Source organism: Rhinolophus hipposideros, assembly GCF_964194185.1.
Source record: "Rhinolophus hipposideros genome assembly, chromosome: 14".
Classification (NCBI taxonomy): Eukaryota; Metazoa; Chordata; class Mammalia; order Chiroptera; family Rhinolophidae; genus Rhinolophus; species Rhinolophus hipposideros.
This window is the reverse complement of record NC_138060.1, coordinates 24,326,049-24,353,887: the sequence shown is the minus strand read 5'-3', so window position 1 is coordinate 24,353,887 and position 27,839 is coordinate 24,326,049. Positions and strand designations below refer to the sequence as shown.

Genomic DNA, 27,839 nt, shown 5'->3' with positions numbered 1-27,839 from the left:
GAGAGCCCGAGCAAGATGGAGGCCGCGCCGCGGCCGCCGCCTGGGCCAAGGCAGCCGCTACCGGGAGCGCCGAGTCGCGGCGCCTAGGCTGTGCCAGTCCCGGACCCGCTGCCCAGGACCAGGCGCAGGTTGGTCTCCCCGCACCCCCTCCCCGAAGCCGCAGCCTCGGTGCGCCCGGCCTGGGCGCGGGGCAGCCGCCCCCCCACCCCCGGCCCTACTGGGGCCCGGCCGCTCCCCAGCGTCCGGGGGACCCCCCCTGCCCACTGCCCTCTCCTCGTAGCCCAGGCTGCCTTCACGCCCAGGTCCCTCGTCCCCTTGGCCTGGAAAACCTCCTTCCCCAGCCCTGGCCCGCCAATACTAGGCTCCCTCCCAGCCTGCATCCAGCCCTGGCTTCTGAAGGACCCCTCGAGTCGTCCCGCCCCGTGTCCAGACCCTGCAGTCCCAGACCCCGACCCCCTCTAGCCTCATCCCCATCCCTCCGCTTCGTCCTCTTAGAACCTCATACCAGGCTCCCCTCCCGCTCCCAGCCCCCATATCCCCTTCCCAATCCCTCAGTACCTGCCCCTCATTTATCTTTCTTACCCCCTCAGTGAAGCGCCCACGCCCTCTCTACAGCCCCTTTCTGGACACCCAATGCCAGACCTCCTACCCCAATACCATTTCCTGCCGAGCTCCGTGTGTACAACCCCTCTGCTAATCCTGCAGTACCGGTCCCCAGCCTCCATTCCATCTCCCCAGGATCCCCTCTTATTCCTCCAATAGTAGCCCCCACGCTCCCTCCCCAGCTCCCCCATGACCGCTTCCTAACCCCCACATTCCAGCTCCCATATCCTCATCCCAGCCCCCCCGTCCCAGCCCCCCAACTTTCACACGGCCCCTTCCTAAGTCCCCAATTGGAGATCTCGGCCAGCCTTCCCACAGACGACAACCCAACACTCCTGACCCCCTCTTAGCCTCCCCGTACCAGCCCCCGGTCTCCCCAGCTCCGCCCAAGCCCTGCCCTCGCGAGTTCTTTGGCTCAGGGCTGCTTCTCGCGTGCGTCCCCAGCTCCCTCCCGGCCACCCGGCGGTCGGTCCCGGGCCGGCGGCCCCCGTCAGCGGCCGCCGTCGCTGCCGGCCCCGCCCCCGGGCACCATGCTGCCCTCGCAGGAGGCCTCCAAGCTCTATCACGAGCACTACATGCGGAATTCGCGGGCCATCGGCGTGCTATGGGCCATCTTCACCATCTGCTTCGCCATCATCAACGTGGTGGTCTTCATCCAGCCCTACTGGGTGGGCGACAGCGTGAGCACCCCCAAGCCTGGCTACTTCGGCCTCTTCCACTACTGTGTGGGCAGCGGGCTGGCGGGCCGCGAGCTCACCTGCCGCGGTTCGTTCACCGACTTCAGCACCATCCCGTCCGGCGCCTTCAAGGCGGCCGCCTTCTTCGTGCTGCTCTCCATGGTGCTGATTCTCGGCTGCATCACCTGCTTTGCGCTTTTCTTCTTCTGCAACACCGCCACGGTCTACAAGATCTGCGCCTGGATGCAGCTCTTGGCAGGTAGGGGCGGGGCGGGGGCGGGACCCCTAGAACAGGTGCTGGGGAAGGGTCTCCTTCCTTCTAGAACCGCTTGTCCGAGATAGATTCTGCTCCTGTGTCACGACACACCTCCTCGGCTGCTCCTCAGCAGCCACTGGGGGGTGGGGGGAGGGTTGTGAGAGAGAGAGAGAGAGACATCTTGGGGCAGGGGCTAGAGCCTTAGAACTGGGTCTTTGGGATTGTGTGCTTGGATATGGGCAGACTGTATTTATTGATAGGTTAGCATTATGTTAGAGTCTCTGGTGGCTGTTTTAGGGGAAATAATTATCCGAATGAGGAGTTACTCTCGGTGTGAGCAGTGTGTGTGTGTGTGTGTGTGTGTCTGTGTGTGTGTGCGTGTGTGTGAGTGTGTGTTGAAAAAAGCATGAGATGGGGAGTCAAGAGATCTGACTCCGAGCTTTCACTTGCGACATCATTAAATTGGGTGTTCACTTTACTTCTCTGAGGCTCAGTTTCCTCATTTGTAAAACAGTGAAGAGGATTTCAAGAACAAATGAAAGAGTATCTTGTAAACTTTAAAGTTCTGTGCTAACATAAAGGAGGACAGGAGGAGGCTGTTTATAGTGTATCCAATGTTTGAAATGTGGGCGATTGACAGCACCTGGCAAATGGGTCTCTGGAGGACAGGTCTCTGTCCCCTACCACCACCCAATGCAGGAAGGGTTCTAGTGCCATGCCCAAAGAGAATGAGCTCCTGAGAACCTCTGAAATGTTTGGCTAAGATAGATATCTTAACCTAACAATCAAAGAAGGGCCTTTGGGAATAGGAACTGCTGAGACAATTTTCCAGGATCCATTAGAGTCCCCTACCCGCACCCGCATTTTGATCGAAGACATAATTTAAAGATTCAGCAACTTGGACCTTTGCCTAATTGCAAGCAGGGAAGAGAGTTGGGCTGGGGAAAGTGGGGCCAGAGGATGGGGGAGGAGGGCTGATGAAAGCTAAGAAAAAGTTTGGAGCCTTCCAGGGTGAGAAGGAGAAGGGAAAATATGACAGTCATGCAGCAGAGATGGTTTTTGAAAATAAGCACCTCAAGGCATTCAACAAGTGTTGGCCCCTTCAAAATAAATTAAAATAAAATAAAGTAATGACATAACTTAAAAGTCAGGAGTATCTGGCTTCAGGCATGAATGGATCCAGATGCTTAAACAATGTCATTAAAATATGTGTCCCTCCATTTCTTGGTTTTTCTGTGTTGGCTCATTTTTAAGTCCACTTCTCTCTTGAAGGTGATAAATAAGGCTACTAGCAGCTCTGAATTTACATTGCTTCAGCTTAGCAATGCCTGTGGAAAGAGAGCTCCTCTAACTCAGTGGTTCCAGCAAAAGTTCCAGGGCCAATTCTCATGGGCTCAGCTTTGGTCAAGTGTCCACCTCTTAATTAATCAGCGTGACTTGTCTAAGGCCTCAGCCACATGCCCATCCCTGTAACACATGGACTGATAGTTGAGAAAGATCAATTCCTGCAAAGAGAAGTCAAACCTGACCACTGGAAGGATACTTTAGGTAAGACAAGTGCAGAAAGAAATGGAAACCCAGGGCAATCAAGGGCTGCTGGCTTAGTTGGACCCTGAGGCTTGGGCAGGACAGGTGTGAGGTATGGGAGAGCATTCTGAATGGAGACTAAGGTCATGGGCAGAGACACAGAGGTGAGAAAGCCACGTTTGGATTGAATGTGACATCCACATAGGGGAACGGTGGGTGGAGAGGGCAGGAAGGAATGATGGGACCAGTGTGCAAGGCTCTGGATACTGGATCAAGGAATCTGGCTTCAATCAGTAGCAGTTTGAAGTTGCTATGATGTTTATTATTATTCAGGGAAAATAGCAGTTAACATTTTATGAGCCTTTACTCTATGCGTGATCACTTGCTAACATTTACATGCATACTGTTATTTTATCCTCATAGAATCTGTGGAGGAGGTGACCTTATCTATATTTTATAGATGAGAACACTGAGCCTCAAAGAAGCAAAAGTCATTTGTTCAAGGTCATAAAGGTGGTTAGTGGTGGAGCCCGGATTATAACTCCGTCTGTTTGACGCTAAAGCCCAACGATTTATAAAGGAGCATTAATGCTGGGGATAGTGGTGTGATGTATTTGCATTTGTCAGAGTCAAATGTAAAGCACAGGGGCTGGCAGTCCCAGGTCGCCCTTTATGGAGTTAGTGGTCAGCTTTGCAGGGCTTCTCAGGATATCTCTGTGACTCTTTACCTGGTCTTCCCCAGGGACTGGGAAGACACAATGTGCCAGTTTATCTGTTATACATTTTCACATTTCTTATGTCATTTAATCTTCATCTGTGAAAGTGACTTGCTCAAAGGCCACACATCTAATGAAAGGTGGAGATGAAACTTAACACAAGTCCAAAAAGATCTGTTACAGCTGTTAGCTCTATATACTCAATGTTCCCCTGTGGGTTGGGTGAAGTTAGCCAAGGGGAGGTCGCTGGCTGGAGAGAGACTCAGGTTGGAAGCCTGGCTGAGGGTCCAAGGGGGCAGTGTGGGGTAGTGGTTTAAGAGCAGAGGACTTAGAATTCCCACTCTGCCACTTCTCAGCTGTGTGGCCTTGGATAAAAGTGTTCTCCTCTCTGAGTCTCAGTGTCCTTATCTGTAAAATGGAGATTATTATTGTACCTACTTCAGAGGTGGTAGAAAGAAATATACAAAATGATGGGTATAAAAATGCTGGATGTAGTTCCTGGTGTACAGTAAACACTCGATAAATGATCACTTTTATTCCTGTAACATAGTCTGAGTGAAGAGCTGTTTGTGAGAAGCCCTTGATTCTCAAGTGGAAAAGTTTGGACTTGCTGGGATAATTGAAGACCTTGCGAAGTCATAAACTATCAGCTGGGAAGGGTCTTACGCATCAGCTTGCCCAACTCCTTCATTTTACAGATGAAAAAAACTGAGTCGCAGAGAGAAGAGACAAGTTCATGATCCCAAAGTGAGACCCTCTATCCACAGAAGGGAGATGATTCTGACCCAATTTATTCAATATTGAGTGCCTACTATGTGCCAGGCACTGCCTGGTGCTGGAGTCACAGCAGAGAACAGAGTGTGTGACATGAAGTGGGAACTGGGGGAGACTGAAGGTGGAGATGGCGGCAAGGGCTGGTTGGTGGTCCAGAAGTGAGATCTGCCGGCCTTCCAGATGTGTACCCTGAACCAGCAGGGTCTCGGGGCTAGGCCCAGAAATGACAGGAGCTCCTGTCACTATGGCACAGAATATGCATCCACATTTCTTGCTGTTTGTTTCAGATTTGGTTTAGGATTTTATTCATCCAATAAGTCTTTGTTGATGTGCATGACCCTGCTGACTACACTGGGGGAATTTCTTTCTTCCCTCCCTTTATCCCTCCCTCATTTTCTTTCTTCCTTCCCCAACACTCCCTGTCACCCTTCTTTCCTTCCTCCCTCCCACCCTCCCCCCTTCCTTTTTCTCTCACATCAATCCTTTACTGATAAGCTCTAGGAATCCTGATGAAGGGCCCTCACTCCCAGGGACACATGTTTTCATAGTCTAATGGCAGAGGCAGGGAAGAAAACATCATCATACTTTGTACAACACACGAAATGACTGAATCATGCACAGTGTATTCTGGGGAGCGAATGGGACTTCTGACACAGTTAAAGACAGCAGGAAAGTCTTTTAAAAAGTAACAGCGTTTGAGCTGAGTCTTAAGGAATGGGAAGGAGGGAGAGGGCAAACCAGGCAGAAAAGACAGTACAATCAAAGGCATGGAGGTGGGACATAGCCTGGTGTGTTTTGGGGACTACAAGAAATTAGGGCCAAGAGAGGTGCAAGTTGAGACAGGGAGATGGATTTTGCAGACCTTTGAAGCCACGGTAAGGAGTTTAGACGTTACCTATAGGTAGCAGATAGTTGACTTTTTAAAAATTGTTTATAAATTTTCCAGACATCTATTTACTTTTTGGAAAAGTTATTATATGCACATGATACAAAATTCAAAAGGTAAAAAGGTATACAATCAGTCATAAGTCTCTTTCTTGCCCTCATCCTCCAACGATCCTCCCAAAAGCAATCACAATTACCAGTTTCTTGCACATCCTTGCCAAGAATTCCCATAAATATACAAGGAAATGCAAACAATATATTTTTACATAAGTGGTATAGTACTTCCCTACTGCTGCATAACAAATTACCCCCAAGCTTAAAGCAACAAGCATTCATTATCTCTGTTACTGAGAGTCACAGGAATTTGGGGAGCTGGAGGAATCTAGGCCCACTCACGTGTTGACAGGAAACCTCAGAATGAGTGATACAAGAGAGAAAGAAAAAGGAAGAAGCTACACTACCCAACCCCCCTTTTCAGTAACAGCTTCATTGAGATATAACTCATATGCCACACAATTCATCCATATAAAATGTACAATTCAGTGTTTTTTAGCATATTCACAAAGTTGTGCAGTTATCACCATAATTAATTTTAGGATATTTTCAACTCAAAAAGAACCCTTACGTCCTTTAGCTATCACCCCCTCAACCTATTCCCACAGCAACCACTAGTCTACTTTCTGTTTCTATAGATTGGCCTACTCAGGACATGTCATAGAAATGGAATCATATAACATGTGACCGGTATCTTTCAGTTACCATAATGTTTTTGAGGTTTATCATGTTGTAGCATATATCAATGCTATATTCCTTTTTGTGGCTGAATAATATTCCATTGTATGGATGTATCACATTTTGTTTACCCAGTTATCAATTAGTGGACATTTGGGTTGTTTCCACCTTTTGGCTATTTTGAATAATGCTGTGAAATTTGAGTACAAGTTTTTGTGTGGACACACGGTTTCATTTCTCTTGGGTGGGTACCTAGGAGTGAAATTGCCAGCTAAATGACAACTTTATATTCAACATTTTGAAGAAATGCCGGATTGTTTTCCATTGTAAATTCCCATCAGCAGTATGTGAGTGTTCCCATTTCTTCATATGCTCATCAACACTTGCCATTATCTAACTTTTTGATGATAACGATCATACTAGGTATGAATTGGTATCTCATTGTTTTGATTTGCGTTTCCGTAATGATTCGTGGTGTTGAGCCTCTTTTCCTGTGCTTATTGGCCATTTGTATATCGTCTTTGGAAAAGTATCTATTCAGATTCTTTGCCCATTTTTAAAATTGGGTCATTTTTCTTTTTATTATTGAGTTGTGAGAGTTCTTTATGTCCTCTCGACATAAGTCTCTTATCAGATATGTGATTTGCAAATGTCTTCCATTCTATGGCTGTCTTTTCATTTTCTTTGTAGTGTTGTTTAAGCATGAAAGTTTTTAATTTGTGCAAAATCCAATTTAGCTATTTTTTTCTTTTGGTGTCATAACTGAGAATCCATTGCCAAATCCAGGGTCACAAAAATTTACCTGTATGTTTTCTTCTAAGAGTTTTATAATTTTAACTCTTACACTTAGATCTCTGATCCATTTGAGTTAATTTCTACATATGTGTAAAGCCAGGGTCCACCTTCATTCTTTTGCACATGGCTATCCAGTTGTCCCAGCACCATTTATTGAAAAGATTATTATTTCTCAATTGAATGGTCTTAGCATCTTTGTCAAAACATTAATTGACCATAGATATATGGGTTACCTTCTAGACTCTCAATTCTATTCCATTGACCTATATGTCTATCCTTGTGCTGTATCAGATAGTTCTGATTACTATTGCTTTGTAGTGAGTTTTCAAGTCAGGATGTGTGAGTCTTCCAATTTTTTTTTCAGGATTGTTTTGGCCATCAGACTGCCTTTTATGTCCTAACCTCAGACATCATATACAATCACTTTTGCCACACTCTGTCGTTAGAAGTGAGGTAGTCAATTCAGTGCACGTTCAAGGGGAGGAGAATACACCTCCTCTTCTTGAAAGGAAGACTATCAAAGAATTTGTGGACATAAGAACCACCACAAACGGTAGCATACTAAATGTTTGGTTTGTCTTGCTTTTTTCATTCAACAATACATTTTTGAGATTGTTTTACATCACTATATATAAAGAGCTACGTTTTTTCTGAAGAGCCGCATAATATACTTTTGTATAGCTATATCATCATGTATTTAATCATTATCTGAGTTGTTTACAATATTTTGCTATGACAATATTTCAGTGGCTAATGCTGTATATAAATAATTTGATACGTATGTAAGCATAAGGATAAAATGAGACTCTGGGTGGTGAACACACAATGAGAGATATAGATGATGTATTACAGAATTGTGCACCTGAAATCTATGTAACTTTACTAATCATTGTCACCCCAATAAACTGTAATTTTAAAGAAAGGATAAAATGAAGACGTAGAGTGAAGTTGCTGGATTAAATGGTCTGTATATTTACAATACTGTCAGATCCAACCGTAGCACCCTCTCCTCCCAGCGGCAGTGCAGGGAAGTCCCTGTTTCCTCACATCTTGGCCCACTGAGTGTGTTACCAAATATTTTACTTTTGCCAACCCAAGGGGTAAAAAAATACTCTGTTATGTAGTAAGTAGTCAGTTGCCTGTTTCTGGTTATGAATGAGGTCGAATACCTCTTATATCAGTTCATATATGTTTTTCTATCAGTTAATAGTATTTTCCTCTTTTATATGTAAGAACTCCTTATATATTAAGAAAGTTAGCTCCTTGTCTGTGATGTGAGTTACAAATATTGTTTCCCAGTTTATCTTTTGACTTTGTCTATGGATGTTTTCCCCATGGTGAAATGCAATTTTTCTCAACATAAGCAAATCATCCCGTATGGCTCCTGGGTCTAGTGTAATACCTGGAAAGATCTTGAAGTATTTTGAGCATGGGGGAAACGTACCAGATCTGGCTGTTAGTGGAAAGGCTGGGTTGGAGGTGTCAAGAGGATGAGGGCTAAAACTACCCTTATTCTGAAAGCCTCTTAATTTTGTCTTTTTCTTTTCACTCGTGTTTCATGTCATCCATCATTATCAACCTTAATTTTATCCCAGAGCAGTTTAATAGCATAAACTGAGACCTGGATCAGGAGTCTGTGCCTGACACATAGTAGGTACTTAATAAGTGTCTATTAAAGGAATGAATGACTGAGTGAATCATGATATCTATTTAAGTCCTCCCTCCACCACCCACTCTTCTGGGAGCATATTCGGTGGTCAGATAATCTGAATTTGAATCCCGAGTGTAGCATTACCAACTAAGTATCCTTAGGAAGGTTGTGTAATTTCTGAGTTTCAGCTTCCTCCTCTATAAAATGGGGACAAAAATAGTAACTACTTAACTGGGCCATTGAAGGATTGATTGTAAATATGTGTACAGACCCTGGCAGAAAGGGAATCCTCAGTAACTGTTAGCTGTTCTGTGACTTGTGTCAAATCACTTTGGCTCCAACATTCTGTGGCGTGTACTAGAACAAGGGAGGAAAGGTTAAAAAGTGGAAAGAATTGGGAGATAAGCCCAAAAAGTAGGTAGGACTGGCCTATGGAGAGCTTTGAAAGTTGAGTCTTGGAGTTTGGGTCTTATCCCTAGGTGATGGAGAATCACTTTTAGGCACGAAGTGACCAGGGTCATATGTGGGTTTAGGAAGATGATGTGGGTGGCTGCAGGAGGCTTGATGGGAGGCAGGCAGTCCAGGGAGAAGGCGAGGCAATGGTCCAGCTGAGAAGTGCTGAGGATGGGGGAGGGAGAAGAGGAGAAAGATTGGGACCTATTTAGGGGACCAGCAGGTGTGCTGGGGTGAGGACAGGCAGGTGTTGCAAATGACTCCAGCTTTCCTCCTTGGAAAGTTGGGTCTCTGGAGTGACATTCCCAAAGGACACAGGAGCAAGGTCAGGTCAGTCTGGGAAATGGTGAATTTGAGGTCCCTATGGGATGTGCAAGAGGAAAAGTCTGACAAGCAATTGGATATGGAGGTGTGGAGCTGAGGAGAGCAAACTAAACTGAAGACTTAGATGTGAAGCGTCCCCTTATAAGGCTGAGTAGGGGCTGCAATTTCCAGGGGAGAATATATGGAAGGAGGGAGAAGAGGAGAGAGCTTAGAAACACCAACCCGTAAGAGGCAGGGGGAGGAGGAGCCAGGAAAGGAGGCTTGGTGAGAGGAGCCAGAGAAGCTGCTCAAATTAGCAACCAAGAAACAGAAAAGGATGGCCTTGAGAAAGGACGCCTGCCTAGAAGAGCCAGAGGGCAACTGGAAAGACATGGAACCAGCTGGAAGGGCCGTGTCCAGAACTGAAGGGAGTGTGACAGGATGACAGGATGTGGGGAGAGCACACAGCCTAGCACTGAGTGGCTGAGCCTGGCAAAAGGGTGCACCTGGCAGGTTCAAAAGTTAGTAAGAGTCTGTGGGCTCCATGCAGGCTGGGCCTGGAGGTGGAGAATGAGTGTAAATACTGTTTTCAAATAATGGCCATATAAAGTGATGGGTGTTTCATGTCCCCATAACAACGTCTATGGCACCAGATACCATTATTTGTGTTTTTAACAGTCCTTCTACTCAACTATGAGCTCCTGAAGATCAGGAAGCATGAGCTGGGGACTGAATGACGTAGAGGAAGTGTCCCAGGGGGAGGAACAGGTCAGTGCACAGACCTCCAGGTGCGACTGAATGTAACATTTTTTCAGGGATAGAAAAGAGGCCAGCGTGGCTGGAAAGGAGGTAGAGAGAGCCTGTGGGCCTCGTAAAACTGGACCAGACATCGGGGTTTTACTCTGAGTGCAACTGGGAGCTTTTGGAAAGCATTAAGCAGGATTGACACCACCTGTTTTGGACAGTTCACTCTGGATGCCGAGTGGACAATAGACTGTGATGGGGCAGGGGTGAGAGCAGAGGAGCTAGTTAGGAGGCCACTACGATGAGCCAGGAGGGAGAGTATGGTGGCTTGCACAGGGGGTGGCAGTGAAGATGGAGAGAAGATGCCTGTCCTGGATATGTTTTTGGAGCCAATGGGCCTTACAAATGGATTGGATATGTGGGGTGAGGGAAAGGATGGAGTCAGGTTGCCTCCTAGCACTGGGGAGCTGGATGGGGAGTGGGGAGCGCAGGCACAGGAGTCCCATCCTCTGAGATCCCCAGATGACAGAGGTACTAAGATTGGGCCTGGATCTTTAAACCCAGTGGGTCACAAGTGACTGTTAGGAGAGGTCTGTCTCCCTGAGAAGCCCCTGCCCTAAGTTGGCATGGTGAGGGAGGAGCAGAGCCAAAGCCCAGACCTTGTAGGGAGGGGCTTGTGGGTAGCCTTCTCCTGGGGTGGGGAGTGAGTGAGTGTGTGTGTGTGTGTGTGTGTGTGTGTGTGTGTGTCCCTATTAGAGGTTTTCCCTACTGCCTCCTACTGCACCAAGACAGGGGAGGCGTGCCCTGGGAGAGCTGTGATCCCAGTGTGGACACAAACCCTTCACTGGGCTCCTTTCAGCCCCAATCTCAGCCTGACCCTGTCCAGAAAACTGTCTAAAACTTAAGGGAGGGACTTAAAGAGGAGACCAGCAGCCCATCAATTGTGTATTCTATGCTTTACTGCTTCTCTGTATATCACATTCTCTAAGACTTTTACTGATTTGTAAAATTATCATTGTTCTTTGTAGAACAATTTGAGAATATAGATGAGCAAAATTAGACCCATAATTTCACTCTCCCAGAAACAGTCATTCTTAACTGCTTGATCTGTACTCATGACAGTATAGAGTACTGATTATATGAGCAAGCTCTTGAGCCAGACCGTCTGCGTTCAAATTCTGGTTTATCAACTTACCAGCTGTGTGACTTTGGATAACTTGGACAGCCTCTCTGCCATAGTGTCCTCATCTGTAAAAAGAAGATAATAATGGTAACTACTCTGAGTGCTGTGGGGATTAAATGAAGTAATCTGTGTATTTAGTATAGTGCCTGGCATAGTAAATTCTATATAACTTTGCTATAACTATGTATTTTTCCCAAAGTGAAATTATGTTATTTTTACAGCCTTTTGAAACCGAACATATCTTGAGTATTTCCTGTATAATTAAATCTTCCTGAGTATAATTTTAATAGCTGGGTAGTACTCCATGATATGAAAGAGTTATATTTCTGTACTTTTGGATATTAAGTTGTTTCTTTCCTTCCTCTTTTTATTATTTCTCCCCTCCCCCTTCATTTCCCTCTTTTTCTTCTTTCTCATCTTTTCTCTCTTAAAATAACAATGTGATAGACAGCCTTATAGCTAAATCTTAGAGCAAATCCATGAACATTTTCTTTCTTTTTAGCATTTTCTTAGGATAAATTCCTAGCTATTGGCAAGCTCAGTCAAGAAGGGCTTAAAGGTTTTCAATTTTATGTTTTTACGATGAATCCATTATTTCTACAAGTCACATTTGGTTTGTGCATTTCCATTCTTTGTTGCTTTAATTATTTCATTCCAAGTGAATGAAAATCTCTGGCAAGAGTCCTTTACTCGTAGTCAACTCCTCCCACTTGATGGTTTCAATAGGTAAGTTGTTCACCTGTTTGCAAATTCAAAAGGTGCGTCAAGTTAGGAGTACAACATGGCCTACTGGTCCTCCAGCTACTCAGTTTGGCTTCTTACTAGAAGTAACCAGGGTTATTAGTGTCTTATAAATCCTTCCAGAAATATTTTACGTACATGCAAGATGATACTCACACATATTCTTTCCCCACTGTTAGGCGGGGTCTCAGCTCCGGCTCCCCGCATAAGAACGCAGGATATGGTGAGGCCAAAAAGGAACACCCACGGAGGCATGGATGGGGGGTTCATACCACTATATTCTTGACAGTTGGTCGAGACACAAAAGCAAACATCCACCAGTACCCCAACGAGGGATCTTCCTGCACCCCAGTCTCACTGGCGGCCGAGCGAGACACAGGAAGTAGGACCACACGACCTGCGATCCGCCATTCACTCTTGCTAACCCCACTTGCTAGCCGCACTCCACAGTCTGCATCTCTGCCTGCCTGCCAACCAACTAACCAACCAACCAACCAACCAACCCACCAACCCCACATGCTAGCCGCAATCCGCGCCTGCTAGTGTAGCCACGGCAGTTACATTAGTGGCCAATGGCTCACTGGTTACAGCTGACGGCCAACTAGCCACAGCTGATGGCCAGCCAGTCACAGTTGATGGCCATTTACTACCTGAACCAGCACCTTCCCACGTGAGGCTGAGAGCCTGGAAACTGTACTCCTGGCTCTGTCCCCACACCCACTCTTTCCAGAATGTTGGCATTGTACCATATGTGCTGCTCTGAACTTGCCTTTCACTTAGCAGCATATCCAGATGTCATTCCACATCAGCACATAAAGAGCTTCCTCCCTCCCTTTATGACTGCGTAGTGTGCCACTGCATGGGTGTACTCTCGTCCGTGACCTACCGGTGGGCATTTAGGTTATTTTCAGTGTTTATATATTACACACAATGGTATGCAGCCTTTTTTTCTTTAAAGTCAACATGTATAACATACTTACAGAAGAGTGCAAAAATCATCAGGTCTACAGCTCAGAGAAATTCCACAAAGTGACTATGCCTATGTAAACAGCATCCAGATCAAGAACCTCGTGCCCCCGTCCAATCACTACCGTCCTGACTTTCAATCCGGTAGATTAGTTTGGTCTGTTTTTGAACATTATATGAACGTAATCACACTTTCTCCTCAATATTATGACTCTAAGGTGCATCTAAGTTGTAGCACGTAGCAACAGTTTATTTGTGCTCATAGTTATCTAATATTCCATTGGGTAAGAATGCATGATTGATTTCTCCATCACAGGGTGAATAGTCATTTGGGCTGTTTCCAGTTTGGGGCTATGAATCAGGCTCCTGTGAACCTTCCAGTACGTGTCCTTGGTGAACACAGCTGCACATTTCTGCTGGGAGCACCTGTGGAGAGGATGGCTGATTGCTTGGGGATGGTGGAGGAGGCGCAGCTCGCAGACATATTATGGCGAGCAGCTTTTGGAGGCTTTTGCTCTACCAGGTGGGGCTGATGTCCTACCCTCTGAATGGGTAGGGTTTTTCCTTCTCCTGCTGAGGAGGGGCCTATTACCCAGAGCCTCTGGGGACCTGAGGGGAGGTGAGGGGCCGAAGGCTCTCTTGGTAGCCTGTGCAGCCCCTCACTGTGCTCCAGTGCCCCTGTAGCAGCTGAGCCTCCTGCGTAAAAGAGACCCGTTGCTCCATCCTGCTGAGCTTCCATCTGCAGGGCCTGGGTGCCAGGGACCCAGGCGAAAAAGAAGGAGGTGGCACATCAGAGAGGCCACATCAGGAGAGAGGGGAATAAGGCCTTATCCTGTCAGCTCAGGCTGACACAGCAAAATACCACATACTGGGCAGTTTAAACAACAGATATTTATTTCCTCTCAGTTCTGGCAGCTGAGGAGTCCCAGATGAAGGTGGAGGCATGGTTGGGTTCTGGTGAGGGCCTTCTTCCTGGCTTTAGATGGCCACCTTCTTGCTGTGTCCTCATAAGGGTGAGAAAGAGCAAGGTCTTGGTGTCTCTTTTGATAAGGGCAATAATGCTGTCGTGCGGGGGACCCTGCTCGCTGCGCCATTTGTCATGCGGGGTGTCCGGCCGGGTCTCTGCTCCCGCTCCCCACATAAGAACGCAGGACATCGTTAGGCCAAAAAGGAACACCCACGGAGCCATAGGTAGGGAAGTCAAACCAATATAGTCTCGCTGGCAGCTGGTCTGGAGATACAAGAAGCGGGATCTACATAATCTGCAACCCGCCATCCTAACAGCAGTCTGCGCTTGCCAGCCACCATCTTCTTGCTAGCCCCCATTCCTTTCTGCTAGCGTAGCCACAGCAGTTATATTAGTGGCCAATGGCCTACGGGTTACAGCTGATGGCCAACTAGCCACAGCTGATGGCCATCTGATCACAGTTAATGGCCATTTCCTACCCGAGCCAGCACCTTTCTATGTGAGGCCAAGAGCCTGGAAACTGCTTTTTGGGGCTTTGTCCCCACAAATGCCATCATGGAACCCCACCCTCATGACCTCATCTAACCCGAAGTACCTCCTAAAGGCCCCACCTCCAAATACCATTACATTGATGGTTAGAGCTTCAACATAGGAAATTTGTGGGGACACAGTTCAGTCCTTAGCAAGCTTCTTTGGAGTCTGCTCAGGGACAGAAAGCCCCAGGGAACATCCAGTCTGACCCCCCCAGTAATGGGTACTAGCTGTGGTGTGTCAGGCGTGGAGTGGACAGATGAACAAAAATAGAGGCCTCCCTGTAGGAGTGCCCAGCTCAATGGATGTCCTTAGAAGAGGTGTAACAGTATTATAATAAAACTGTTAAAATAGCTAAGCATAAAATGCATCGTTAAAAAGCTTTATGTCGTGGAGCTGGTTGGCTCACGTGGTTAGAGCACGGTGCTCATAACCCCAAGGTCGCCGGTTCGATTCCCACATGGGCGATTGAGCTGCGCCCTCCACAACTAAAGTGAAAACAACAGCTCGACTTGGAGCTGATTGATCCTGGAAAAAACACACTGTTCCCCAATATTCCCCAGTAAAAATTAAATTTAAAAAAAAGATTGAAAGGAAATATACTAAAATATTTTAAAAATAAAATAAAATAAAAAATATAAAAACCATAGATGGGATTGGATTACACTATATATAGTATTCTGTACCTTGATTTTTAAATTTCTTAATATATCTTAGAAGATGTTCCATGACAACATACAGAGGGTGCCGAAAAAATGTATACACATTTTAAGAAAGAAAAGAACTGTATTAAAATTGTAACACAATGAATGATGCTAGCATTCATTTGATTAACATCATCTTTCAAGAGAATATCGTACTACACACACATTGCTACCGTAACTCAATTCAACTTCAAAAAGTGATACACATACAACATCTCTTAAAATGTGTACTTTTTTTTGGCACCCCCAGTATATGATTGTGCTGCATTTGTTTTAATGGCTTTTAGTATTCCATGGCATGGATATACCATACAACCAGTTCCCACTTAATAGACATTTCAGTCCTTTGTTATAAACATGAGGGTGCAGTGAACACGCTGTACACATAGGATACATTTCTGAGTCAAGGGATAAGTGCATTTACAATTTTTATGGATACCACCGTATTGTTTTCCCAATGTGCCACCTTTATGCTCCACAATGAGGCGTATCGCCATTATAGTGATGATGGTGACACCCAGTCTACCTCAAGGCCTTGAGAAGTAGATACCACCATTCCTATGATGACAGAACCTAGGTTCAGAAGGGTGAAGTAACTTCCCAAAGACATGCAGTTTAAAGTTTTTTTCCAATATACACATATGATACAAAGTTCTGAATGAATAACATTGTATCAGTTAAGACTACAGTTAAGTGTGTCATAGGAATACCCAAAATAATGGTAGTTATGACCGACAGTTCTAGTCCTTTTTGTAAAACCAATGCCCGAGAGTTAGGCAGTCCAGAGCAGGTATGGTAGCTCCTGAAGTCTTTGGCTCCTTTCAGAGCTCTGCTCCACCACTCCTGGGGTATGGCGCTTGTCCCCATTGTTGAGAGGGCTGCTGGAGCCCTAGCCACCACATCTGCATTCCAGTCAGCAGGATGGAGGAATGGATGAAGAAAACGGGGGCAAAGAGCACATTTTAGCATCCTTACAAATCTGTTTATATAAAGTTGTTTCCTTTAAGATACATAACACATCTGCAGGCATTTTTACATAATCTTGTGGCGTGGTCATCCAGCTGCAAGGGGGACTGAAAAATGCAGTCTTTGTTTTCAAGAGGTTAGTTCTCAGCTAAAAATTGGGGCTCTAATAGTAAGGAAGAAGGGATGAACAGATAGTATAGTAAACTGTTGGTTTCTATCATGGTTATATGTAAAAATATCTCCTTCCCCTGGCAGTCACTGTTAAGGTTTCTTGAATATCTAGAAAAAGGCTTCTTTTGTCCAAGATTTTTTTCCACTCAGCCAAGAGTTGCCATGACCTGTCCCTACCTCACCCTTAATAATTTGCCCCTCCTTTTCTCTGTCATTTGATTCTCACAAAAGCTCTATGAAATGAGTAGGGCAGATGTCATGACACCCATTTTACAGATGAAGAAACCGAGGTCCAGAGAGGTAACTTGACTTTGCCTAAAGTTGCACCATAAAAAATGAAGCTGAGCCTCCTGTTGATGCAGTACAAGGCAGGCAGTGTTTCGTAAGTTTAAGGAGAAAGTCTCGGTTTGGTGTTAGTGTGTCTTTAACTGCTCTCACACGTACTGTTATAATAAGTCTTTTAAACAAGGGAGCAGCCCTCAGACTCAGAGCATTTGGCAGGCAAAAGTACCTAGCCAGAATCTAAGAACATTGTTTTGGTTTCATTATACTTATATTTATAGTTCCCTTCTATTTATGGCAAGTGATCCTGCTTTCCTTTTTTTTGATAGTCATAAAGCTTACTTTTTCAGTAAATGCCTCTAAGTTAAAAAGTGAGTCTATTCAAAGGAAAACATTAAGTAAAGATCTGTCTGGGTTTGCATACAGATCCCACCATTTACTGTGTGACGTTGGATATGATACTTGGTCCTTCTGAGCCTCAGTACCTTCATCTGTAAAATAAGGATGATAATTTTTCCCACCTCATAGATTTTGTTATAGGATTAAATGGAATCATGAATATCAAGAGCTTAGCACCTTGGCACATAGGTAAGCACTCAATATTATTTGTTAACATTATCATCACATTATTAATAATATTAGTATTATTAATCTCAATTTTGTCCCAACACCTCCTGGCTGCTTTGAGCGAGGATAGTGGGCTGTAGGGTAACTGGATAGAGACGCCCCATTCTAGGGCCCCTTTCCCTATACCAGGGGTTCTCCACCAGGGACAGTTTTGTTCCCCAGGGGACATCTGGCAATGTCTGGAGACTTTTTTTTATTATGACTGGGGGGGGGGGTGGCGCCCCTGACATCTGGTTGGTAGAGGCTAGGGATGATGCTGACCATCCCACAATGCACAGGACAGTCCCCCGCCATGAAGAATTATCAGGCCAAGTGTCAAAAACACTGCGGTTGAGAAATCCTTCCCCATGCTGCCCCTGCCTTGAAGCACCCAGCTCTTCAGCCAGCTCATTATTTCCAAAAGAGAGTTGAACTGGTACTCCAAAGACCTCAGCATATGGGATGCTGAAATCTGCCTTGCCTGTAGTGATTCCATCTCCGGATGGTTGAACCTCTTGGTCACTCCCCTGGCCTAGGCTGTCCCTAAGTGGTCTTTTCCTCTCTTTCCCCAGGTCCAGGGAAAGCCATGTGCTTGGCTTTTCTCCTTTTGCTTGATTTCTGGGTGTTTCCCATTCCCATAGTTACCACCTAAAAAACTGGGAGAGCAAAGCAGGCAGAGAGTGAGAGCTGGGGGGAGAGGCCCCACCGCCCACCAGCCTCCTTGGAGCGCCCTGTTATTCTGGTCTCAGCCCCTAGGGTGTTTCCTTCCAAGCACTGCTGGACATGCAGAACTCTTGTATTTGTGTGTTCACTTGATTTGATTCCTTCCAACAGACCTCTGCTCCCGAGGTTAGCAACCGTGACTGCCAGGGTCCCCAGAACCCTGCTCAGGGCCCGGCGCTCAGAATTTATATGTGGAATGTACGAAGGGAGAGCCAGCGAGGGGAAAGGGCCAAGGGATAGATACAGAGAAGGAAGAGAAGCTACATAAGGAAGAGAAGAGGAGGGGTGTTGAATGATTGTTAAATGCTGAGAGATGTAAACAGAAGAGGGGGAGCGAGGGTCGAGACTGAGACCAGCTCAAGAGGGAGAAGGCTGTAAAGAGACACACGCAGAGAAAGACGGAAAGGGGAAAGACAGAAAGAAACCGAGACACGCGACCAGAGAGAGAGAGAGGCGCGTAAGTGGTGAAGCAGAGAGAAACAGAGAGGACGTGCAGGCGCAAAACCAGGAGAAGAAAACCTCACTGAGGGCTGAGCACCGGTTGCGGTGGGCCCTGCCGGACCGCGGGCAGCAGCCAGAGCAGGCACGGCTAGGAGCTCCGGATGCTGGAGCAGTTTCCATGGAGACGGGGAATGTTCCCGGCGGGAGAAGAAACACTGCATGTACCCCAGGAGGGAAGGGCCTGAGAGGAGGCGGGGGGCTGGCTGGGTTTGCCCTCTCCCCAGTCTTTAATCTTTCCTGCTTCTTGAGGGAGGAGTGGGGTGGGGGTTGGCAGGGGGAGGGGCAGCGGAGGCAGCGCACTTGCCTGGGGAAGGGCCCTGGGGACTCTGAGGGCAGGATGAAGGGCTGTGCTGAATCGTCTCAGTCTCTCCCATTTCCCCACCCTGGCATTTGATCCTCCTTCCCTCTCCGTTAGGGGCCTGAGGGGCTTCCCAAAGTGTCAGGGATATATGGGGAGATGGCTGAGTCAAGCCTTCTCCGTAGGCTCCTCCTGTCTCCCCCCCCCCCCGCCCCCCAAATCCTGGAGCACCGCAGAGCTCGGTCCTGAGCCTTCTCTTCAGTTTCCATAACGTCCAGACTTAGGAATCTGTGTGCCCACAGTTCCCAAAGTTACATCTCCAACACTGATTCCCCCCCAGCTTCCCTCTCCATTTGGGTGTCTAAGGGCATCTTTAAACTTGTTGAATTCTTTAAATGGCCCAGCTCATTACCGCCTCAGGGATTTTTGCATTTGCCATTCCCTTTGCAGGAACCCTTCCCAGCCCTTAGGTGGCAGGAAGGGTGTTCCACTGGTGGGAGGGGAGGCGAACATTGCAGAGGGGAGGAAGTCCTGTTAGAGTGTGTGTGTGTGTGTGTGTGTGTGTGTGTGTGTGTGTGTGTGTGTGTGTGTGTCTGTAGTCACACTGCTGTGGGGAGCCCTGCATCAGCATGGGGAGCACAACGGGGGGGGGGGGGACAGGGAGACTGTCAGGAACATTGTCTTATCACAGGAAGGAGGCGGGGTGAGGCCAGGTGGCCGCTGGGGCCTCTGGAGGGAGCTAGCAAAGCTGAAGGCCCCCTGCCTATCCTGGGAACTAGGTGGGCCTGTGGACAGCGGTCAGAACTGACCACCACCCCAACTTTGTCATCACTGTCATCTAAAGCCCAGGTTAAGGACCCCGGGGCCTGCTGTGGAACCTCCGGGTCTCTGACACAGTAACCCAGTCGCTGGCGGGACTGTCAGACACTAAGAGAGTGACATCAAACAGCAGGCATAGTCTTAAGTCGTGCGGCCTCCAGCATCACACGGCGAAGAGAGACCACCCGCTATGCGGCCCACTGAGTCTGGTTGGCTCCGATTGGCTGTGTGGAGCCTGTGCCCCTCTCCGAGCCAATCAGTTACCAGAGGAATGCAATGTACTGATTGGCTCAGACTTGGGCCACCCACTAGGCTAATCAGTGGGAAGAGCGTGAGATTGACAGTGAGTCGCTAAACACAGGAGTGGGTGCCAATGAGGGAACCCAAACCCCTTTCTCTCCAATTATTCCCTTATTTTGTGATTTTTATTTTTATCATTATGACTAGTTTTGATAATAACAGCTAACATTTATCCAGGGCTTACGGTGTCAAGCACTTAACATTTGCTGCCTCCTGTAATCTTTTTAATCACTTGAATGCCAACATTACCCCCATTTTACAGATGAGCCTCTCTCTCCCCTACTACACTGCAATCGCTGCGAGGCTAGGGTCCAAGTTCCCCAGTAGGTCCTCAATAGATACTTCTTGAGTGTGTGAATGCCTGGGACTGTGCCAAGTGTCTTAAAAACATTACTTCATTTAATCCTCACAACCACTCTGTGTGGTAAGGACTGATTTCCGTCATATAGACACAAGCGGGGGCACCGCCAAAGTCATACAGTAAGTGAAAGAACTAGGCTCAACCCCCATCGTGCTCACCCCAGTCTAGTCCCTGAGCGCGGGGCTGAATGAGAACTTATTTCCAGCACCTTGAGGGAAAGGAAAATGGCGCTCAACAAATAGTTGTTGAATGACCTAAATACATACATACGTACATAGACACAAACATACACAAATAGTGATGAGGACGGGAGAGGGTAAGCCTGGCCAAGATGCTAACGGGAGCTGAAGGAGGTGATAGTGATGTGCTATTTTCTGCTCTTTCCAGGAAGGCTTCCTGGAGGTGGAGTTGATTTGATGGGGGTGGGAAAGGGAATTATGGGTTCCCTACAGCTCTCTGAGGCAGGGGCCATCTCAGGCTCTAGATTTTCTGCGACCCCCAGGAAGCAGTTAACAGGCTGTAGGGTTGCTGGGTGGAGTGTGGGGCGCAGTCGGAGGGGGGCTCCGGGGGGTCATCATCCCCTTCTCCCTCCCTCACTGACCGCGGCCTTGCGCCCTCTCAGCTCTGTGCCTCGTGCTGGGCTGCATGATCTTCCCCGACGGCTGGGACTCCGAGACCATCCGGGACATGTGCGGGGCCAAGACCGGGAAGTACTCCCTGGGGGACTGTTCCGTGCGCTGGGCGTACATCCTGGCCATCATCGGCATCCTCAACGCCCTGATCCTCTCCTTTCTCGCCTTCGTGCTGGGCAACCGGCAAACAGACCTGCTTCAGGAGGAGCTTAAGCAAGACAACAAAGGTGAGTGGGCATCTCTGGGTGCCCGGCCTGGGCTGAGGGGTGAGGGCAAGGCCAGCCTCTTGAAGGCAGGGCAACTGCAAAGTCAATAGTGAGGCAAGAATTGGGAATGGCACAGACAGTACGACCACCTTGAAAACAATGTGGCGTTATCCCTCAGACTGGAACATTTGAGTGCGTGTGACCCAGCAAACCCACCTGTGAGTATAAACCCATGAGAAACACGCAAGAATGCTCTTGCAGCAGTTTCAAAGCAGCTAAGAACCAAAAACAGCCTAAATGGCCATTGACAGGAGGATAGTTCATAACTGTGAAAATGAATGAACCTCAGTTATATCAACACAATGGATGCATGCTGGAAACAATATTGGGGGAGGGGGAAATGAAGCTCCAAAAGATGACATGAGATTTTTATTGAGCTCAAAAACCAAGCACCACTAAGTGATGTCTAGTTTAAACATACATATATTGTTAGTTAATCCTGAAATGAGAAATCCAAACAGCAGGATGGTAGTTACATATGTTTGGGGTGGACCAGGAAGCCAGGAACATGAGATGGGGGACAGGAATACGAATTGTTGGTAGAGTTACAGTTCTTGCATGGTGGGCCCACAGATGTTTGTTACAGTATTCTTTATACCCACTATATTACATATATGCTTCTGTACATATCAAGTATCATTAAAATACAATAAAGAAAAAACTTAGGCCAGAGTCTCAGGGGTCACTACTTTCATCAGATGCTTCTCTGCGCATCTTCCTACCAGCTCCATTCCTTTACGAAACAGAGAGTAGTGTTACTTGCCAACATGACTTAGGACAGGCACCAGTCATCCTAAAGACACCCCTCCTCAAATTGCTTTTTGTGCTCCACCCGGGAGCATGATAAATGACGAAAGGTCTGTGTTTATCATTTCATGGAGAACCATCCTGCCCTTTTAATCCAACTCTTAGCATTACAGAAGATGAAGGAACTGTAATTCTCCTTTTTGGGGCTGTTACTATACTATTACGGGCAACGACACAATGAACATCTTTGTATTTTCTTGGTGTCTTCCCAGAAGTGGAATCGCACACTTAGCGTTGTAAGGAGTGCCAGATTTTTCTCCCAGGAGGGTTGGTCTTCTGACCCAGGAGCCCCCCGGGTCCCCCAGAGTGAGGGGAGACACTGCATGGCATGGGTGGCTAGACCCCCGTCTGTCTGGGTGTGCTGTGAGGAACAGTGGTCATTTTGACAGTCACACCTTTCCTTGAGACCTTAGCGCATACTGGGTCTCTAGCGCTTCCCCTGAACCATATTCATCTCTTGGAGTCAGTCTCTCATCTATAAAACAGGGATAACAGTGGTAGGGTTATCTCACGTGGCAAGGGCAGTTTAGTATTATGGTAGAACCCTTGGACCGTGAGAGCAGATTGTCTGTGTAGGAAGCAGGCTGAGCTAAGAAATGACTTCACCTCCTTGAGCCTCAGTTTCCTGCATGAGGATGGTGAGAACAGTGCCACCTGACAGGGCTGTCCTGTGAAGATGAAATGCTCAGTAAAAGCTGTCACTCTTTGCAACTCTCCATCAAGCAGGCATCATGACCACCATTTTACAAATGGGAAAGTGGCGTCTAGAGAAGTCCAGCAACTTGTCCAAAGTCAGCGAAGTGGTGGAGCCAAAATGTGAACCCAGGTCCAAGTCCAAAGGCCACGCTCTTTCCCCTGCCTGCCCCCTTTTCAGGCCCCTGCCAGGCTGCCAGCTGCTAACCTCAGCTCTGAGGCTCCTGCCCCTGGATGGCTTGACCCGCTGTGGATTCTGTGGTGTTGGTGTGAGGTCAGGGCCTGCCCTCTGGAGGCAGCTTCCAGAAGTGCAGGACTAAGGCAGCCATCTGGCCTTTCTGAAGGGCCTCCAGGATGTGACCTGTGTGAGGTGGACTCACTCAGTGGCCTCCCCTCCCTCCCCAAAACAGCATCTCACGAACACTAGCATCTCAGTGTTAAAAGTGACATCAGGGGGCCCCAGTTTGCCTTCTTTCAGCATCCAGTGATCTCTGTCTGTCACTGGGAGCGCGAGATGAGTGAGCCTCAGAGTTCAGTTCTGAGCTAAAGACCTCTGAAACAAAAATAAGAAAAAAAATAATAAATTGCTATCATGTCCAGCATTTGCCATGTGCCAAACACTGCAGAGTTCCTGGCTGGTGTTATTTATGTCTTCCTGACCCCTCAGAAGCACCCTGTGATCGAGGCTGCTCTGCCCATCTTACAGATGAGGAAGTTGGGACTCAGCAAGGTCCAATGGCCTGCTCAAGGCCATCCAGCTAGATAGAGGCCTGGTTGGCATTTCAGAGTCTGTGCAGCTCATCCATCTGCCCTGCTGTGCCCTGAGGAGTGGCCAAGGGGAGCCCCAGTGCCCCAGTGGTCTCTGACTTTCTCCAATTCTCTCTTTCTCTTAGATTTTGTGGGCTCTACAGTAAGCTCCGTGTTGCGGCCAGGGGGTGATGTCTCTGGCTGGGGAGTCCTCCCCTGTCCCATTGCTCACTCACAGGGACCCTGAAGGCCAGGATCCAGCCCAGGAATTGACCTGCCCTCAGTGTATCCCATCTCGTGCCCTCTCATCCCTCCACTCAAGCTCCAAGGGAAGACCTCAATCGGACTGACTTCTCACCTGCTACCCGACCACCAGCTCCAGGCTTTGAAGAGAGGTTGGGGTTGGGTGTAGCCTGGGGGAGGGGAGAGGCCCTGCAGACTCTAGGAGGGCCTGATTCTGCCCCTCCCTCAACTGACCTAATGGAGCCAGACATCCCTGGGGTGTCTCCTCTTCTCTCCAGCCTGGCCTGGGGGACCCTGCTGTGTCTCCAGGGGAAGAAGGAGCTGTGATTCCAGTTCCCCAGGCTCCCTCTTTCAGGGGGCTGCTGCCTGGCTGTATCCTGGCCTCCTCTGGCCCTGCCTCCTGCAGAAACTTTATTCAAGACACTGCCCTAGGGCGACTGGACTCTTTCCAATTTTTTTTTTTTTTTTTTTGCCAATTATGGTTACATCGTTTTTGCAGAGCTCCAGGTGCCACCAGCCTCCCCAGGGCTGCTCTGCCCCTGCTCCAGCCCGCTCCCAGCTCTCTCCAAGGACTCTGGGCTGCACCAAGGGAAAAAGCCCCAGGGCTCCCTGTCAAGTGCTCACTGGGTCCTGTTCAGCCCAGAGTCTGAGAAAAGACAGACCGGCTCTGAGGCTGCGAGAGGAGGAGCTCTGACTCGGGGCTGCTGGGGCTGGGAGGGGCTCTGCCTGGGGCTGCCTGGCCTCTCTGCTGGGCTGGCTCAACCTTGACTGGACCCTTGACCCCAGCCCGTTTTGTACAGCACAGACTCCGTGGCTCTCTTGTCAGGGTCGGAGGTTGGGGAGAGCGCCTAAGAGTGGGGAGTTAGGGGATGCATTGCCCCTTTGCCCCTTCTCAGGCCGCCTGACCCTGGGCATGTGCCAAGGGCAGAGACTGTCTTGCCTCTTTGATACTTTTCTGCATAACTTGAACTTGCAGGTCACCTCTGAACAGGGTACCCCCTGTCCCCATACCCAGGCCTTGTAACCCTGTCCCCACCTTTTCCTTCTCCTTGCCCACCTCTCGCCTTGCGTTATGCCCAGGGTCTGCAGCCCAATGGGCAGTGCTTGGAGCCGAGGCATGAGTGTGTGTGTGTGTGTGTGTGTGTGTGTGTGTGTGTGAGCGTGTGCGTGTGTGTGTGTGTGTGTGTGTGTGTGTGTGTGTGAGGGGGCAGATGAGGAGTCTTCTCCCCCTCTCCTCCCACTGTGGGGAGCATCTCCTTCCGCTTAGCAGGGAGCAAATATGGAAGATGCCAAGTGTGTCTGGACTTCCCTTGCTGCTGCGTTGTCCTGGCGGTACAGCCATATGGCCTGGGGTGTGGGCAGCCCCTTTCAGGCTGGCAGGTGGGCTTCCTCCAGTGTGCCTGCTTCTGTCTGCTGGTGCTGGTGCGCTGGCCCCCTGTGGAGAAGGAGTGTGAGACCCCAGCATTTTGTTATGTTGGCCTCAGCCAAAGAAGAGCAGAAAAGCAGTGAGTGCCATGTATTTGCCAACCTTGTGTTCATTTCCATCAGATATGGACCTGAGAGGAGGGTTTCCAAGACAGAGCCTAGAAATCCTCTGCCAGAGGCCCTCTATTGGACTCTAACTGGGATCAGATGCTGGGTCCTGATAGGATTCCAGAAACCTGGAACTTCCCAAGTCCTGACCTCCCCACCCCACCTTCTCACTCCCTCCTCCTGGGCAAGCACTTCCCCCAGTGCTCTGCCCAGCACTGTGCTCCCCTCTCTTCTGCTCCCACTAAGCCCCCCACTGCAGCCCCCTCGCTGGCACCTTCCCCAGCAGGCTGCCTGCAGGTGGGCTGGACACCAGGGTCCCAGGTGGAATGGGAGGGTGAGGGGACCCTCGTGGAAGAGAGGGAGTGGGGGGCAGAGTGACACCAAAGCCCAGTGTTGGAAGGCTGCAAGGGGGTGGGGCTGGGAGCAAGTGATTAGGAACGGGGAGAAGACAGGTGGGTGAAAGAAAATAAAAAACAGGAGTGGAGAAAGGGAGCCGGAGACGTAGAGAGACAGAGCAAAGGGAAGGGGGATCCAAAAAGATACAGAAATGGAGAAAGGAGAGGGGATGAGCGAGAACAGAAGGGTCTGGCGAGGGAAAGAGAACCTGGGATGAAAAGACTGAAGAAGGAATAGTGATAGGGAAGGAAGCAGATGGCGAGATGAGGTGTGGGAAACCAGAAGAAATGGAAGGGGACGGGAGGAAGATGAAGTACGCTGAGGAATGGGGGAGAAGCCGCTGTGAGGGGAGAGCTCATTCCCCTAAGATTACCCACTGCCTCAGGGGCCACCAGACCCCGTGTGCCTTGTGGAGAATTTAGAATTTACCCCCTAGGAGGCTGAGGCCTGGGATCCAGGCAGCCGCCCCTGACCCTGGGAACAAACAGTCCGGATGCCTGCTGAGCGCCACTAGAGCGGGTCAGCGCTAGAAAAAAGGGAGGTTAGTTCCTTTGGGTGACAGTGTTTCCATGTCAGCATCCACTCAGCTAGCTGCTGCCCTGACTGCGGAATTTGGGGTTAGGAAAGCAGGGTTGGGTGCGCTGAAGGAACACCGGGGTAATGCAGGGAAGGGGAAGAGGTTGGAGGGGGGGCCAAATCATGGGTGTCCCTGAGGCTTCAGCAGAGGTGGGAGTAGAGTGGGCAACAGATGTGTCAGCCAGGGCCCCAGGGGAAGCCATATGGCCATATCGAGGCCCAGATGTCTCCTGGGGCAAGGAAGCCATGGTGGCTGGAGGAGGTTTGTGGTTCGCCTCTCCCCAAGGCAGGCGATTGGGCTTTAGCCTCTGGGAAGGGATGGAAGCAGAGGGGCTGTCTCTTGCACTTTAGGTCCCCAAAAGAAGCTGAGTTTTGAGCCAGCCTCCGAGATGCCCCTCCCTTGATTGTGACTGAAGCAGAGGCGCTCCCCAGTTTTCTCTGCCCTGGTCTGGGGACTACTTCACAATAGGCTAAAGCGGCCACAGCCTAGGTGTGGTTCAGAGCCCTGGCTGGTCAAGTCCTTCTGGGTCCCAGGATGGGAAAACTTCCCTTTTTGGGGACCAGTCCCCCTGGAGAAACACGCTGTTTTCCTGAGGGAGTGATCATGGGTAGGAACAAGATCCTTTCCATGCCCGGAATTGCCAAGACGTTGGGAGCTTATACAAGTAGATAAGGCTGTGGAGAAAAATTCCTTGGCTTTCTTTTGAGATTCCTGCTTGGGCTCAGGGGAATCCCCCTTCTGCAGCTTCCAGTGTGAACTAAAAAAGGGAGACCCTCTCTTTGGAGAAGCTGGGATATTCCCAGCACGAGAAACTTCCACAGGCCCCTGCCTGGATCAGCGCTAGCCTTGGGGTAGGACTGGAGTTTCCTGAGAAGGGAACAAGGGAGCCACAGTTCTTCCAGAGCTCTGACCAGCAGACCTCAGAGGGCCTATGCTGTGTGTTGTTAGGATAGCTTGGTGTTGTCTCCATCCCATCAGTAAGTTCTGTCTGAACGTGTCCTCGCTGTTCATTGTCCAATTTGGTATCACTTATTTCAGTCCTGACCCCTTCTGCTGCTGCTGGATTTGAGCTTCAGTGCAGGTGGAATGATGTTCAAATAAAGAAACACTTTATATCACCCACGCTCGCTTCTCCTTTTCTGAGTTAGTCCTCAGGGAGTCAAAAGGAGGTGAGATTCAACCTGAGCCTTTGTACCAGGTTTGGCTGCATAGTAACAGGTCTACTACTGACTTAACAGGATAGTTTATTTTCCTGTCACGTGAAGTCTGGAGGTAGCCAGACCATGACTATGGCCCAGTGTTATCAGGAACCCAGGCTCCCGTCTTTCTGCAGTGCCACTTGCAATCCTGGCTTCCATCTTCCAGGATACCTCACGGCCCAAGGTGGCTTCTGGGCCTCTAGTCACTTGGTCCACATTTCATTTGAAGGAGACTTCTGGAAATCCCATAGGACTGACTTATGTAGCACACCTAGCCAAAATGTAGTCTGTTCACTGCGGACATTGCCACCCCAAATAAAATTAGATTCTGTTATCAAGGAGAAAGAGGAGAATGGATGGAGTGAACAGCTGGCAGTCTGTACACTCCTGATTGCACAGGCCATGCCTCTGGACTTAGGACTCTGACGAGCATGAACAAGGCTCCATCCTCGTCTGCCTGTATGGCCTTGAACAAGCCCCTTCACCTCTCTCTAAATCCCCACTGAATAAA

The 27,839-nt window shown here is 48.6% G+C and overlaps 1 protein-coding gene across 1 annotated transcript; it reads left to right on the top strand.

The window, feature by feature from the left end:
* Window positions 1–27,839, top strand: LHFPL4 (LHFPL tetraspan subfamily member 4). Its single transcript, XM_081072958.1, has 4 exons — window positions 1–128; window positions 1,048–1,539; window positions 20,858–21,094; window positions 23,527–27,839. Exons 2-4 carry the CDS (start codon window positions 1,134–1,136, stop codon window positions 23,625–23,627), a joined length of 744 nt encoding a protein of 247 aa, XP_080929084.1. The 5' UTR covers window positions 1–128; window positions 1,048–1,133; the 3' UTR covers window positions 23,628–27,839.

Coding starts and splice junctions, on each gene's coding strand:
- LHFPL4 (XM_081072958.1), top strand. CDS start 1,134: ATGCTGCCCTCGCAGGAGGCCTCCAAGCTCTATCACGAGCACTACATG. Junction 1,540..20,857: donor CTGGATGCAGCTCTTGGCAG/GTAGGGGCGGGG, acceptor GCGCCCTCTCAG/CTCTGTGCCTCGTGCTGGGC. Junction 21,095..23,526: donor GCTTAAGCAAGACAACAAAG/GTGAGTGGGCAT, acceptor TCTTTCTCTTAG/ATTTTGTGGGCTCTACAGTA.